The 13,553-nt window shown below is 33.2% G+C and overlaps 2 protein-coding genes across 2 annotated transcripts; one reads left to right on the top strand and one right to left on the bottom strand.

Annotated features, from left to right (window-relative positions):
* Positions 1-507: 507 nt before the first annotated feature.
* LOC18104711 (uncharacterized) lies at positions 508-8,105 on the top strand. The gene is made up of 8 exons (XM_052449992.1): positions 508-724; positions 1,230-1,332; positions 1,692-1,859; positions 5,817-6,090; positions 6,177-6,402; positions 6,496-6,819; positions 7,147-7,367; positions 7,584-8,105. Exons 1-8 carry the CDS (start codon positions 508-510, stop codon positions 8,103-8,105), a joined length of 2,055 nt encoding a protein of 684 aa, XP_052305952.1.
* Positions 8,106-9,429: 1,324 nt separating this feature from the next.
* Positions 9,430-12,709, bottom strand: LOC18094570 (monooxygenase 2). The gene is made up of 6 exons (XM_006368899.3): positions 12,239-12,709; positions 11,938-12,084; positions 11,281-11,346; positions 11,026-11,188; positions 10,457-10,685; positions 9,430-10,149 (listed from the first exon to the last, which is right to left on the bottom strand). Exons 1-6 carry the CDS (start codon positions 12,490-12,492, stop codon positions 9,608-9,610), a joined length of 1,401 nt encoding a protein of 466 aa, XP_006368961.3. The 5' UTR covers positions 12,493-12,709; the 3' UTR covers positions 9,430-9,607.
* Positions 12,710-13,553: the final 844 nt, after the last annotated feature.

Here is a 13,553-nt window from a genome sequence, read left to right as displayed (position 1 = left end):
ATGATAATTAATATTTAAATCAGTTAATTATCATATCGATATATTTTTTAAAGAACTTTTGATACTTTACTTATATCATTTTTTTGGCATGGATCTTTTTTAAATTTTATTTAAAAACAAATTTACATGTTTTTTCCTCACATTGAAAATGCTTTTTCTAAAGTCTCAATTTATTTTGTATGTGTTTTGTATTGTGATATAAAATGATTTTTAATTGAAAATATATTTAAATAATATATACTTTTTTATTTTTAAAATCAACTCATTATAATTACTATTAAAACATCTAAAAATCATTATTTTTTTAAATAAAAGATAATTTAAAAAACATATTATAACGCAAATAGGCGCAAGTAACCCTCTTTTAGAAGAGCAACGTACGTCCAAAAAAACGAAAAGATAAGAAAAGAACAGAAAAGAAAAACTCAATTGCGTGCATCCATCTCCATCTCTCTCTGCTTCCCTACCTCCCTCTCTCCCTCATCCTCTCTCTTACCAATTCACAAGATGCAGAGATCATCGAACAGTTCCAGAGTGACTGAAGAGTTGTTCAAGAACGCAAGCACAGACACAGATCAACAAGAACTTCCCACGTATGATCCACTTTCTCACATTGGAAAGAAGGAAAAGTCTCGTCTCAGATCTGCTGAGTATGCAATCCATGTCATCCCTCTCCTTCTTGTTCTCTGTGCCATCATCCTCTGGTTCTTCTCCAACTCCCCAGGTACTCAAGTCCTATCTTCTTTCTATTTTGTTACCCTCCCTTTTGTTTATTTTCTCAAAAGATACAGTGACTGATTGATTGCTTTATTTACAGCTTAATTCTTTAATCAATCTAAACATTTTTATTCAATTCATGTTCTTACCTGTACAGTGATGCTATCTTGTTAACTAACCAATTAGCTTAAAGGTTGCTGTTAGACTGAGAGTGGTAGTAAATCTATAAAACGAACTGTTTTAGGAATACACTAGTTATTTAACCCATCGCCGCTGCTGGAATATTTTTTAAATGTGTTTATTACAATAAAAATTCAAATTATAAATAAAAAATCTATACATACATTTAATTAAATAAATCGCAAATTATCTGTGTTAATACAATTTCATCTTTTTGTTGGTTGATGAGATTATATGGAAGAAGATTTGTCGAACAATAGTTTCTTTCATCTTTTGGATTGCAGAATTTTACATTTTTTTTTAAATTTCTTTTATTTGCCTTTTGTTCTTAGTCAATCCTGGTGTTTATACTACCTTCCCTGTGACCCTTTTGCCTATTTCTATCCTCTGTTCTGACCTGGGCTTTCAAAAATCAGATTTCTCAATGCTACGGAGGTCACACTATCTTGTATCACAGATTTGTATGTGGAAATTGTTTTCCTTCTCTTTCTTTTTGTTTTGTTAGTTAACCCATTTGTTATTTTGTCCTAATCATTTATCATACTGAATAATTAAGTGACTGCTAGAATCCCATGCATTGAACGGTACATGATTTTCTCTTTATCCGAGGATGAGCAGTGCAGTGACTGTAAATTTTTCAACTGATATGGCTTCCACAGAATTATCGTAGTTTAGAGACAGATAGTAAATTTTTAAATTGCTGCATAAAAACCATTATATTGATTAAAGTATGCGCATATTATTTTTTAATTAGATCGTTTTCTGATCACGCAGTTTAATTAATTTTTTGGCAGAGCCAAGGATTTGAGAATCGATAACGTCGGCAAAGGTGTTAATTCATGGAACAGGTTGCTGGCTGGCTTTCCTCTTGGCCAAAAGAAGAAAAGAAGCGAAGGGCACTCCAAACAATCTTCCGAAGGGCTCGGATTGGAGCCTGGTGCCGGCGGCAATTATGGAGGAAGGTGGTATCAAGGCAGATTACTCTCAAGCAAATCCACCGGACTCCGGCCTACAATCATGATGATTCTTACCAGGACTAGTACCTCTGATTACCATAATTTTTGCTGCAGAATTCTAGCCAACAGACTTGTATTCTTCTATATTTAGCTCACTGTAATTCCTGCATTAGTGTATACAATCTCTATAAATTAGATACCAAATTACAGTAATAAGATGAGGAGAATTTCCTTTGAAACACTCTCTCTGCAACTTGTATATGGTATCAGAGCTCCACCACTCCGACAAGACTACAATCCCCTTATTTGACATGTCTTCCTCTCAACAGCCAACCTTCCTTTCCAATCGAAACACCACTGGTTGCTCTTAACATCACAACCCAAATCAAAGAGAAACTAACTCCCTCCATCTTTTCATTGTGGCGTGCCCAATTCAAAGCTCTTCTTAGTGGGTAAGACCTACTGGATTATGTCACTGAACGTTTGGCGTGTCCATCTCATGATGATACTCCCACATCTGCCCCCAACAAATACCCATAGGGTTTTGCTGGACAAGTCTTGTCTCAACACTTACTTTTCCTAATCGAAGCTTTTTTTTCTGTTTTGTTTTTTTTATTTAGTTAGAATTACCCCTAAATTAACTTTATAATAATAAAAAAAATCATTGTGAAAAGCAGAAAACACCCCTTTATGTCAAACTATTTTTTTCATATTAACGGTATTTTTATTTTTTTCTTGTACATTTAAATTATTTATTATTTTTTTTTTTATATTTATACAAATACCAAAATGCTCTTTAACTTAAATTATTATAGCAAAAAAAAAAAAAAACAATTGTGAGAATATAAAAAAATCTCTTGACACCAGATTTAGTTTTTTTTCTTCAAAAGTTATCTAGATAGTTTCACTGTATAATTAAAATAATAAAATATTTATTTGTTCCTGTTCTATTTGATAATTATAAATAGAGCATGTGAAAAGATTCTAATATCTTTAAAAAGTTTGTATTAAGTTTTTTAGAAGGAGGAGAAAAAACTAACCCGTTTGTTTGCTGGAAAGTAAATTTTGGGAAAGTGAATTACAGAAAAGTGAATTATTTTCTGATGTTTGGTAGTGTAATGAAAAATAAGTTGAAAAACACTTTCCAGTGTTTGGTTATGTCATGGAAAATGAGCTGAAAAATAACTTATTAATGTTTTATTTTTTTCAAGTTTATTAAAATAATGAGGAACAAATCTTACAAATTAAAAAGTTGAATGAGAATAAAATTGAAAAAAATATAATTTCATAAATTATCTCAAATAAAATAAATAATAATCAAAATAATAGAGATCAAATCTAAAAAATAAAAATAAAAAAGATGAAGAAATTAAAATAATAATAATTAACATTTCATAAATTATTTTAAATAAAATAAGTAACAATCAAAAGAATGAGGATCAAATTTGATAGATAAAAAATTTCAATAAAAAAATGATAAGAAAAAAAACAAATAACAATTATAAAAATAAGGACCAAAGTTAATATAAAAATTAAATTTTAAGAAATGAGATTGAAAAATAAATATCCAAGACAAAATATATATAGCAATTATAATATGTTTTGCTATTGTCACCCTCATACTACCTAATTTTGTCATTGTTAGGTCTTAAATCATGTTGTTAGTTTTTCTAGGTATTACATGTAATTTAAACATTAAAAATAACTTGAACTGAAAATATTAGTAAACAATTTGGCATGGAAATTTGAAAATTCTATTAGCAGGGGGACCAAATTCAAGAAAATATTTTTAATTGCGGACAATGATTAATGTCGAAGTTTGAAAATTTTAGAGTGGCCACAGCGACATTTATGTTGACGGATACTAGTCAAGACTAATCTTAGCGTTAGGAAGAGCCGAAAGAGCAACTGTACTGGTGCCTTGTTTGTTTCAAGGAAACCAAATTTCAGGAATTCATTTTCTTTATTTTCCAATGTTTGGCAATCATCCGGAAACTTGGTCAAAGGAAAAGTAATTCCAGTCAACAAAAACAACTTACTTTACCCGCAGGAAAGTGTTTTCCTTTCCTTGTCAAAAGGAAAACACTTTCCTATCTTCACTGATAAAACACATTTAACTCCTCTATGCATCTCTGTCCAAAAACAATTGAAAAGCAAGAAGATTTGTCATTCGGTTTCTCATTCCCCTGTCAATCGATTTCTGAGAATCACACTCTTCATTTCAGGTATTTTTTCCCTCAAATTTCTCTATTATTTTTCAATATTATTTCCTTTATGTTTTTATCTTCTTCATATTATTTAGATCTGCAAGAATTATAGCTAAAAATACTTGATCTTGTTTGTCTGTCCCGAAAAACACTATATATTTTCTCTGTTTAATTTATCTTCTGCCTGTCAATTTTTTTCCCATACCCAGTTTTCTTCTTCATCTCCTCGTCACAGTAAAAAATGCTCATAGAAAAACCCAACCAATTTCATCACAATCAAGCCATAAAAAACACATTTATTGTTGCACATTCGGCAGCTTCTTGAGAAAAATAAAAATCCCCAAACAAGACCCAACCAGCCCTTACCCTGTTTCCCCGTCACCGGATCCAGCACAAAGAGAGTGACGCGAACAGGAAGGGAAACTGTCGGGTGAGAGAGGGATGAGAACTGGGGATGAGGAGCAAATTAGTGATAGGCGAGAGAGAACCGAGAGAGAGAGAACATGGAAATGGTGATGGTGTCCTGCCCCTTGAATCTGTGATGGTGTCCTGCTTCTTCAGAGAACAGGGGAATGGTTAGAGAGAACCGAGAGAGAGAGAACAGGGGAATGGTGATGGTGTCCTGCCCCTTGAATCTGTGATGGTGTCCTGCTTCTTCAGAGAACAGGGGAATGGTTAGAGAGAACCAAGAGAGAGCAGGGGAAGAGAGACAACCGAGAGAGAGCAAAGGAAGAGAGACAAACGAGAGAGAACGAACAGTGAGATGAGAAAAGCCAGGGGAATGAGGGGAATGAGGGGATTTCAGAAAATGAATGAGGGGAATGAGAGGGGAATGATAGGGGAATTTGAGAAACCGAATGAGAGAAACCAATTGAGAGGGGCATGAGAAACCGAATGAGAGAAACGGATTGACAGGGGCATGAGAAACCGAATGAGATGGGAATGAGATGGGAATGACAGTGGAATGAAACCGAATGAGAGGAGAAACCGAATGATGATGAGATGATGTCTTTAATTAGTTATGGGAGAGAGTTAGAGATAGGCGAGAGAGAACAGAGAAAACCGTGGGGTTTTTTTTATAAAGGCTGTTGTAGTTTGTTCATGTGGTTGTAGTAGAACCCCACACACATTATGCGAACTAATTATACTATATTCGTAATTTTAGTTATAAATTATGTGTTTAATAGCGTAATGAAATATAATGTAATACAACTCTAAGTAGGTATTGTTCCTTTAAAAATAGAGATTAACAATAGAATAGAATTGAACTTAGCCATGAACTCGATCGTGTGTTGTGTTGCCGCATACGAGGTGATTTTCGAAACTTATGTTTATTTAATTATTCGATAATCACATTATTAAGAATTAAAATAAATAAATCACATTATTGATCATTGTGAACTTATGAATTGCATATTGTCAGCTTTTTTGAGCATAATTTATTGTATTGATTTGTAAGTATTTTATATGCTTTATTTAATATTTATTTCCCTACATTTTTAGGTTTTGTTATCAGAAAACTTCACTTTCATGTTATGGATAGTAAGATAATTAATGCAGCATGCATGGGAGCAGCTGTAACTGTGATAGCTACAGGGATAGCTATTATTGAAGAAGAAAGAAATAGAATTTATATACCAAGAGAACCACGTATAAATACAATTGCTCAACGAGAATTCTATATTGACAGCATTTTGAATCGAGGTGATCAATATTGCGTTGAACAAATTCGTATGAAACATGTTGTATTATATAGATTGTGTGATGTTCTCACAAGTCGTAACCTATTACGATCAACTCAAAATGTGTCTATTAGGGAGCAAGTAATTGTGTTCTTACAAATTGTAGGCCAAAACCAAAGATTTCGGGTTATTAGTGGTATATACTATAGGTCTGTTGAAACTATTCATCGTTACTTTAGAATTGTTTTAAAAGCAATTCTTAAGTTATACAAACACCTTATTAAAGATCCAGAGGATACAGTTCCAGCAGAGATAATGAATAATAGAAGATTCTATCCTTATTTTAAGGTATGAAAACAAGACCAATATTTTTATGAATTAATTAATTACATTCAGAAGAAAAGTTTATAAATTATTTTTTCATGTTTATATAGGAGTGTGTGGGAGCAATTGATGGTACCCATGTTCCTGCAAATGTTCCTGTTGAGATTCAAGGAAAGTTTCGAGGACGAAAAGAAGGAACAACACAAAATGTTTTAGCAGCTATAACTTTTGATTTGAAGTTTATATATGTTTTAGCTGGCTGGGAAGGAAGTGCCCATGATTCACGGGTTTTAGGTGATGCATTATCAAGATCTAATGGTCTAAAAATTCCAGAAGGTATATAATACAGTATGTATTATATGCAATAAACATATAAAATGTCTTATTACATAAAGATAGTAATAGGTTTTTTTTTTTTTTAATGTGTAGGGAAATATTATCTTGGTGATGCTGGTTACGGTATTCGAAAAGGAATCATTTCTCCTTTTCGTGGAGTTCGATATCACTTGAATGAGTTTACAGAACGTTCACCAGAAAATAAAAAGGAGCTATTTAATCTTCGACACTCTTCATTGAGAACCGCTATTGAGCGAGGGTTTGACATTTTGAAGAGTCGTTTTAGATCAATTGATGGAAAATCTTTTTGGTCTTATGAAACACAAGTAGATGTTGTGCTTGCATGTTGTATTATTCATAATCACATAATGGGGGTTGATCCTTATGACTTTCTTATGGAAGAAATATGTTCGGATAGTGACCCAATTAGACGAACAATCAACTTAAGTCAACGGGAGGAAAGGGAAGAGAATAGGGAGTGGATAACAAAAAGAGAAATGATTGTCTCAACCATGTGGAATGATTATAACACTCAAAGAAACTAGTAATTGAGTGTTAATTATATGTGTTTGTTTTTATTATGTATTGCTTAAGTTTGTATTATATTTGTTATGTATTTGGAGTAGATGTTGACTTTATTATAATTTCTCTTTTAATTATTAATTGTAGTTTTTATATGAAATTTATTAAATCTAAATATTGTATGATTTTATTTTGTATAAATTTGTAATTTCTTTTTTGTAGAAATGAGTTCCACACAGAATGAAAAATGCAAGGGCAAGCACTTCACATGGTCTAAGCCTATGTCTCACATGTTGCTTGAGATATTAGCTGAGGAGGCACTTAAAGGAAGCAAACCTTCTTCCACCTTTAAAGCAGAATCTTTTGTTAAGGTGGCTACAGAAATCAGTCAAAAGTTCAATGTGCAATGCGAGCCTAAGCATGTGGACAATCATCTCAAGACTGTGAAAAAAGAATGAGGAATAATTACCAAGCTTAAAAATAAAAGTGGCTTTGGCTGGGATGATTGTTTGAAGATGATTACAGTTTCGAAAGATGTATATGATGAAGAAGTAAAAGTATGATAATTATTATATTCTTTGTAATTTTTATATTTACTTTTGGTTCTAAAATGTTATACAATGAACTAAAAAATTGCATATTCTATACTTTATGAACAGGCACATCCCAATCATGACAAGTATCTCAACAAAAAACTTGATATGTATGAGATAATGACAATTGTTGTTGGAAAAGACATGGCAACCGGGAATTATGCCAAATCATATGTTGATGTCAACTTGGAAGAGAACACTCAAGATCAATCAATTTCAATTGAAAATGAAGGGGAATATGAAGAAACTTCTAAGGGAAAAGAGACATCTTCCTCTAGTACGCAAAAGAGGCAACATAGGAAGAGAAATTGCATGTATGAAGATGATGGTGTTGAAAAGTTGTCTAAACAGATTGGAGATGTAGCACTTGCAATTCAAAGCCTCAGCAAAAATCAACTTGATGTTAATGCGTTGTATGCGGAAGTGATGAAAATTGAAGGCTTTGATGAGATCACTCTTGGGGAGGCATTTGATCATTTGGTCCAAAATGAAATGTTGGCAAAAGCATTTATGGCAAAAAATGCTAATTTGAGGAAAATTTGGGTTCAGAATTTTGTGAACCAACACTACTACAGGCCTGCTTGCTAAGATGATTTGATATGTTTAAAATTTGGGTTCAGATTATGTTTGTTATTTGGCAAGTATGTTTACTTGTTTAATTCAGTCTAGCATATTTATGTTTGTAATTTGAACTAATATGTATGTATATGACATCGAAACTTAATATTTATGCATGATTTTGTTTGATGTTAGATATTTATATTTATTTCTTGATGCTTATTCGATATATATTAAAGGGATACTTGCCTTTACTCGTAAAAAAAATATTTATCCAAAAAACCCATCAAAATCTTTTTTGAATCTATTTATCTTTTTTAAAAAACTTCATACCAAAAAACAAAACCCCAAATATATAACTCTTACCATAAACTAATTTGGCTTTCTTCATATGAAAAAAAAAACTTATTTTAAGCTTTTAAAATTGAAAAAAATATAGTAATAGGTTTTACTTAAAAAATATTTCACAAGCTTATTTCTATATCATATGATATGACATATATAGTTATATTTTATAAAATAATCTATGTATGAATATATATTATAATAAAAAAAATTCATCATTATACTTTTTAGATTTCATTCTTTTATTGTAAGTGATTAAATTTTTATATTAAATATTTTATATATATTAGATAAACTTGAAAAAAAAATTAATTCATTAATAAATTATTTTTCAGTTTCTTTTACATAACATAACCAAACACTGGAAAGTGTTTTCCAATTCATTTTCCATAACACTACCAAATATCAGAATTTACTTTCCCGGAATTCACTTTCCAGGAATTCACTTTCCCCGGAATTCACTTTCCAAAATGAAACAACTTTCCTGCAAACAAACGGAGCCTGGGTGTTCTTTTTTTGTGTATACGACGATGTGATAATTATTTTTTAAAATATTTTTTATTTAAAAATATATTAAAATAATATTTTTTTTATTTTTTTAAAAAATATTTTTAATATTAATATATTAAAATAAACTGAAAATTAAAAATAATTAATTTAAAGTAAAGAAAAAATTAAAAAAAATTAATTTTTTTTTTAAATCCTTTTCATCAAATCTAATTGAGACTTGGAGATGTCATTTTGTAATGATAACCATCAGATCCTTCAAAATGCCTAAACTGTCCTCATCGGATAATTTCTGCCATTAAATTTTCTGTAGAAGGGGTGATTTAACTTTTACTCGTGTAACTTGTTACATAGGCATCTGTGCTACCAAACACTTACTTTTCCTATTCGAAGTCATTTGTCCTTCAAACTTGCGAGGAGTTCTTCTCGAAAATGAGGGAGCTAGACATAAGATGGGCAAACACCATTGCCTTACTAACTTACCAGATAAAAAAGGGAAAAATACACAAGAAAATTCTTTGCATAGCTATATATTAGGATGGCACTAAATGCTGTAAACATTATGAACTCAAAGTGACAATTCATCTGTAAAATGAAGTGTATAAGGGTCTCTATACAATGGAGAGAGAGATTTTGCTGGCAGCTATGATGGCGAATCCTCCCTGTTGTTCTTTATTGTATCATTGTTGCTTTGGGACTTCAGAAGTTTGTCTTTTTAGCGAAGGTTCACATTCAAAGTTTGTGTGTTCCAAAATTGGACCAAGCCTAACTAGCTTAGGTATGACTACATTGTTCCGAAAAGAACAGACAACCGGGTTCTCCCACTGCAAAAGTGACCCCACAAGATTGGCTCGTACGGTTAAAGGAAAGACACGAGGCCATCTTTCGATTCCATATGACTGCATAGCATCCTCTACAGATGTGGGTCCAGAGTTGATTGCATTTGCAAGTTTTCTTGCTAGAACTACTGCATCCTCCAATGCACAACAAGCACCTTGCCCCAGATTAGGAGTCATTGGGTGCCAAGCATCTCCAACCAACACAGTCGTTCCGGTTGATGGGGGAGGGCTTATGGCTGGCCACAACCAACGATCCACCAGAGGAGTTTTACTGATTGTTTCATCTGGGGTTAGATCTATTAAGTTTAGCAGCTCAGATGGCCAGTTCTTGACTAGTTCTTTAGCCTGTTTCTTCAACACAGATGGGTCGATTGTCTTTGGACCTAAGTATTGTTGAAAAATGTCAAATCATATACGAAATGAAGCTACGTTTCATGGATATGCATTATGCTGTTCTTAAAGTGATATGTAGAACCAGAAACCCCATGAACACATCATCTAAATGACATCAGTGAAGAGTTCAGAAAAAAAGAACCATTGGTAGAAGGAACTTTGATTGCACTAACCAAAAGCGTGCTTTATTTTCTCGGGCTAAAAATCATGTTTCTATCTCAACTTACCAACTTCCTTAGGTGAAGAATCAGCATTTCAATGAATTAAAAGCAGATCACCAGGATTAGGATCACTGACCTGGAGATGGGCTGTTGAAGCAGATAAACCAGTACACTTTTGTAGGAGAAACTGGAACATATCCAGCACGCAATCCCCTCCCGTAGACATAATTCACTCGTGGTTCAAACGGCTGCCCGTTGGCATAAAATCCAAGCCCTCGGAATGCACAGTGCCCTACATACCTGGGCTCGGAGAACCCCATCCACTTTGCAACTGGAGACCGAATGCCATCACAGCCAATAACAATCTGTTGAAGGTATAAAGTAAGCACAGATTAGATAATAGAAAGACTGACATATGGTGTAAACTGGTGTTTATTTATTTTCTATAGATAACTTTCTCCTGCATTCATGTCGAAATGATTATAGTTCATGAAACGCTCATCTAAGCACGGTAATGGAATTGATCATTCGGTACAGTGCTCATTTCAATTCTGGTGAAATCACAACTCGTTTCTTATTATTTGTAAATGTAGAGGCAGACAAGAAGCATGACCAATTGACAAGGCCAGTAAGTCTTAGTTAGGCCAGGACTAAGCTCTCAGCTTCGCATACAGTAAATTTAACAAGATATTGAAATTGATTAACCTTTGCAAGTAGCCTAGTGCCGTCCACAAGTTCCAGAAGCATTTTCCCATTTTCTCTTCTCTCCATCCTTGCTAGCCCTGAAGAGAACTGAACTGCTGCTGATGGCAGCTTAATGGCAAGAGTCTCTAGAAGTATTTTCCTCTCTACCGCTCGAACTTCTTGGCTGTGCGATAATGTTATGAAAAAACCCAAAAATTACTTCCTTTTTAAGACTAAAAGAAAAGGGGAAGTCCATGCTTTTGAAAAACCCAATACCTCTCATCTTCATCTTTGAATGTGAAGGAACGCAGTTCCCTTCCATCGTCTGACTTCACCACCATCCTGTAGAGCTAAGAACAAGCTCAGGAGAGAATAACAAAGGCATGGAAGAAGTTTTCAATGTTGGGTAAATTTCTTGCCAGGAATTGGCTTATTTCTTCTTTGGTAGAAGAAGGGAGGATATACAGCAAGCTCGAAACCCAGCCCTTCAAGGCAGACCATAAATTACATGCCTCAAAGTGCAAAAACCATTTCCGCAAAATAGCAAGCATAACAGAACAAACCTAACTATATGTACTTGCGTTTGCATCCAGGAAATTAAACACCAAAATGACCCATTTTGTTATGAAACATGTATCCTGAAGGATCGTCCTCGGCCATCGTGGTATTTGCAAAGGAATGTAGCCTGTTGTTTTTCATGTATGTGGTTAAGTTCATGGTTTTCTCAGCAACTTAGACAAGTCCAAATTAGAAGTCCGATTTACTACTAACATATATCTAACTGAATACACATTGGAGAATTTACCGATCAGTAAATAACAGAGAATGCAACAATCGAGTCCTTCAGGCAATTTCTAACAGTTTGTGGATTAACAACAGAAGTAATGATGGTCAACTAGCATGTATAATTCGAACCAGAAATGGAAGATATACCCTTGAATTTCAAGAAATTGGCTCCTAAGGTCACTTCCAACCCCAATGGCATCCAGTACCCTCCATCCATTCTTGAAAAGGGTAAGTGAGGTCCCACCAGTTCTTAGTGATTCTGCTTGCTCAAGCACCAATGACCGAACTCCGAGCCTATATAGTAGTCTCAAATTAATTAGCTAGTCAATTAGCAGCCATTTAAACCATTCACCTTCTAATTCTTTTTTAAAAAAAAAACTAAAATAATAAAATCAATTAGTTCAGAACATCCTTGTGTGTTATTCTACAGTTTGGATGATGATATAACCTTTGTAGAGACACTGCAGTGGCAAGTCCAGCAATCCCAGCACCCACAATGACAATGTCTTCTTCACTAACATCATCGGTACTTATTTTAGCATCAATGACTGACAAAGAGTTGGTTTTCTTATTCCTTGCTCGGACAAGAAGCCAGGATTTTCTTCGTGAAAACGGTCTAGCTCTGTGAGGGGAACGGTGCAAAGAAGATGCGGATGAGACATGAGAGTCGAGAGAGAGAAGAGAAGCGGAAGCTATAGCCATGGATGGACGTTTTTAAGAGAAACAAGTGGTGGAGGAGAAATAGAGTTTACCCGGGAAAAAAAGATATTTTTTATTTGGATTTATAGGCCTTTTTAAGTTATGGCTATAAAGTGAGCCAAGTGGGCTTATATGTAGGTATATGTCCTCTCATGTTATAACTTGATTTTAAAAAAAATAAAAATTGTGATTTTATTTTCTTGGAAACTAAAGATTGAAGATGAAAAAGAAAAAGAAAAAGAAAAAGAAAACTGATGATATACAGCGAGGGTCAGGAGACTAAGGAATGTAGATTGGAGATGCGGACACGTTACAAATGAATTAGGATTGTTGCTAGCCAAATTCTGGCTTAGAATTTCTTGGATCGGCAAGAGAAAGAGCAAGATGCTTTAGCTGTACTAGCTAACTTGCTCACAATTTATAGCAGATTGGATCAAAAATTATTTTTAAACAAAAAAAAGTGTGAGCAATTTCTATACATTATTTAGATTGAGATTCTTTTTTATTATGAAGAAAAAGTTCATGCATGTATTTAATAAAATAAATAAAAAATCATATACATGATTAATTTTTTTTTATTCAAGTGTATGTCAATAGAGGTTAGGCCTTGGAGATATTTAAAGAAAAGGTCACATGTGTGGCCTACAAGGACATATAAAGATTAGAGAACATCAATTGAAAAACACCTAAAAATAAACACAATGATCAGAAAAAAAAAATTGATGACAAAAAAAGAAAATACTCCAATTAACAATGAAATGTGAGAGACTACATGGTAATAATGGTACAACAAATATGCTACACATTTTTAGTTTTTTTAACTTAGATAATGGTTCACACGTGAATATTTTTATAGAATTATTATTAAACTTAGTTAAGCCTATCAAATTAACGTGGTGTCCCATCAACATAGTTGTTGGATAAAGTTAGGTTTCAAAGTAAACTTACTAAAAAATAATCTAGTATGAGTTAGTTGATTTAACAACCTTACCAAAACTTGATGTGACTTTATAAATATTGCACCCGACATCGCGGCGGTCTTAAAAATAAATATATATCATGGA

This window comes from Populus trichocarpa, chromosome 1 (assembly GCF_000002775.5).
Source record: "Populus trichocarpa isolate Nisqually-1 chromosome 1, P.trichocarpa_v4.1, whole genome shotgun sequence".
Taxonomy (NCBI): Eukaryota; Viridiplantae; Streptophyta; class Magnoliopsida; order Malpighiales; family Salicaceae; genus Populus; species Populus trichocarpa.
The sequence above is the reverse complement of the archived record's forward strand: the minus strand, read 5'-3'. Positions and strand labels throughout refer to the sequence as shown.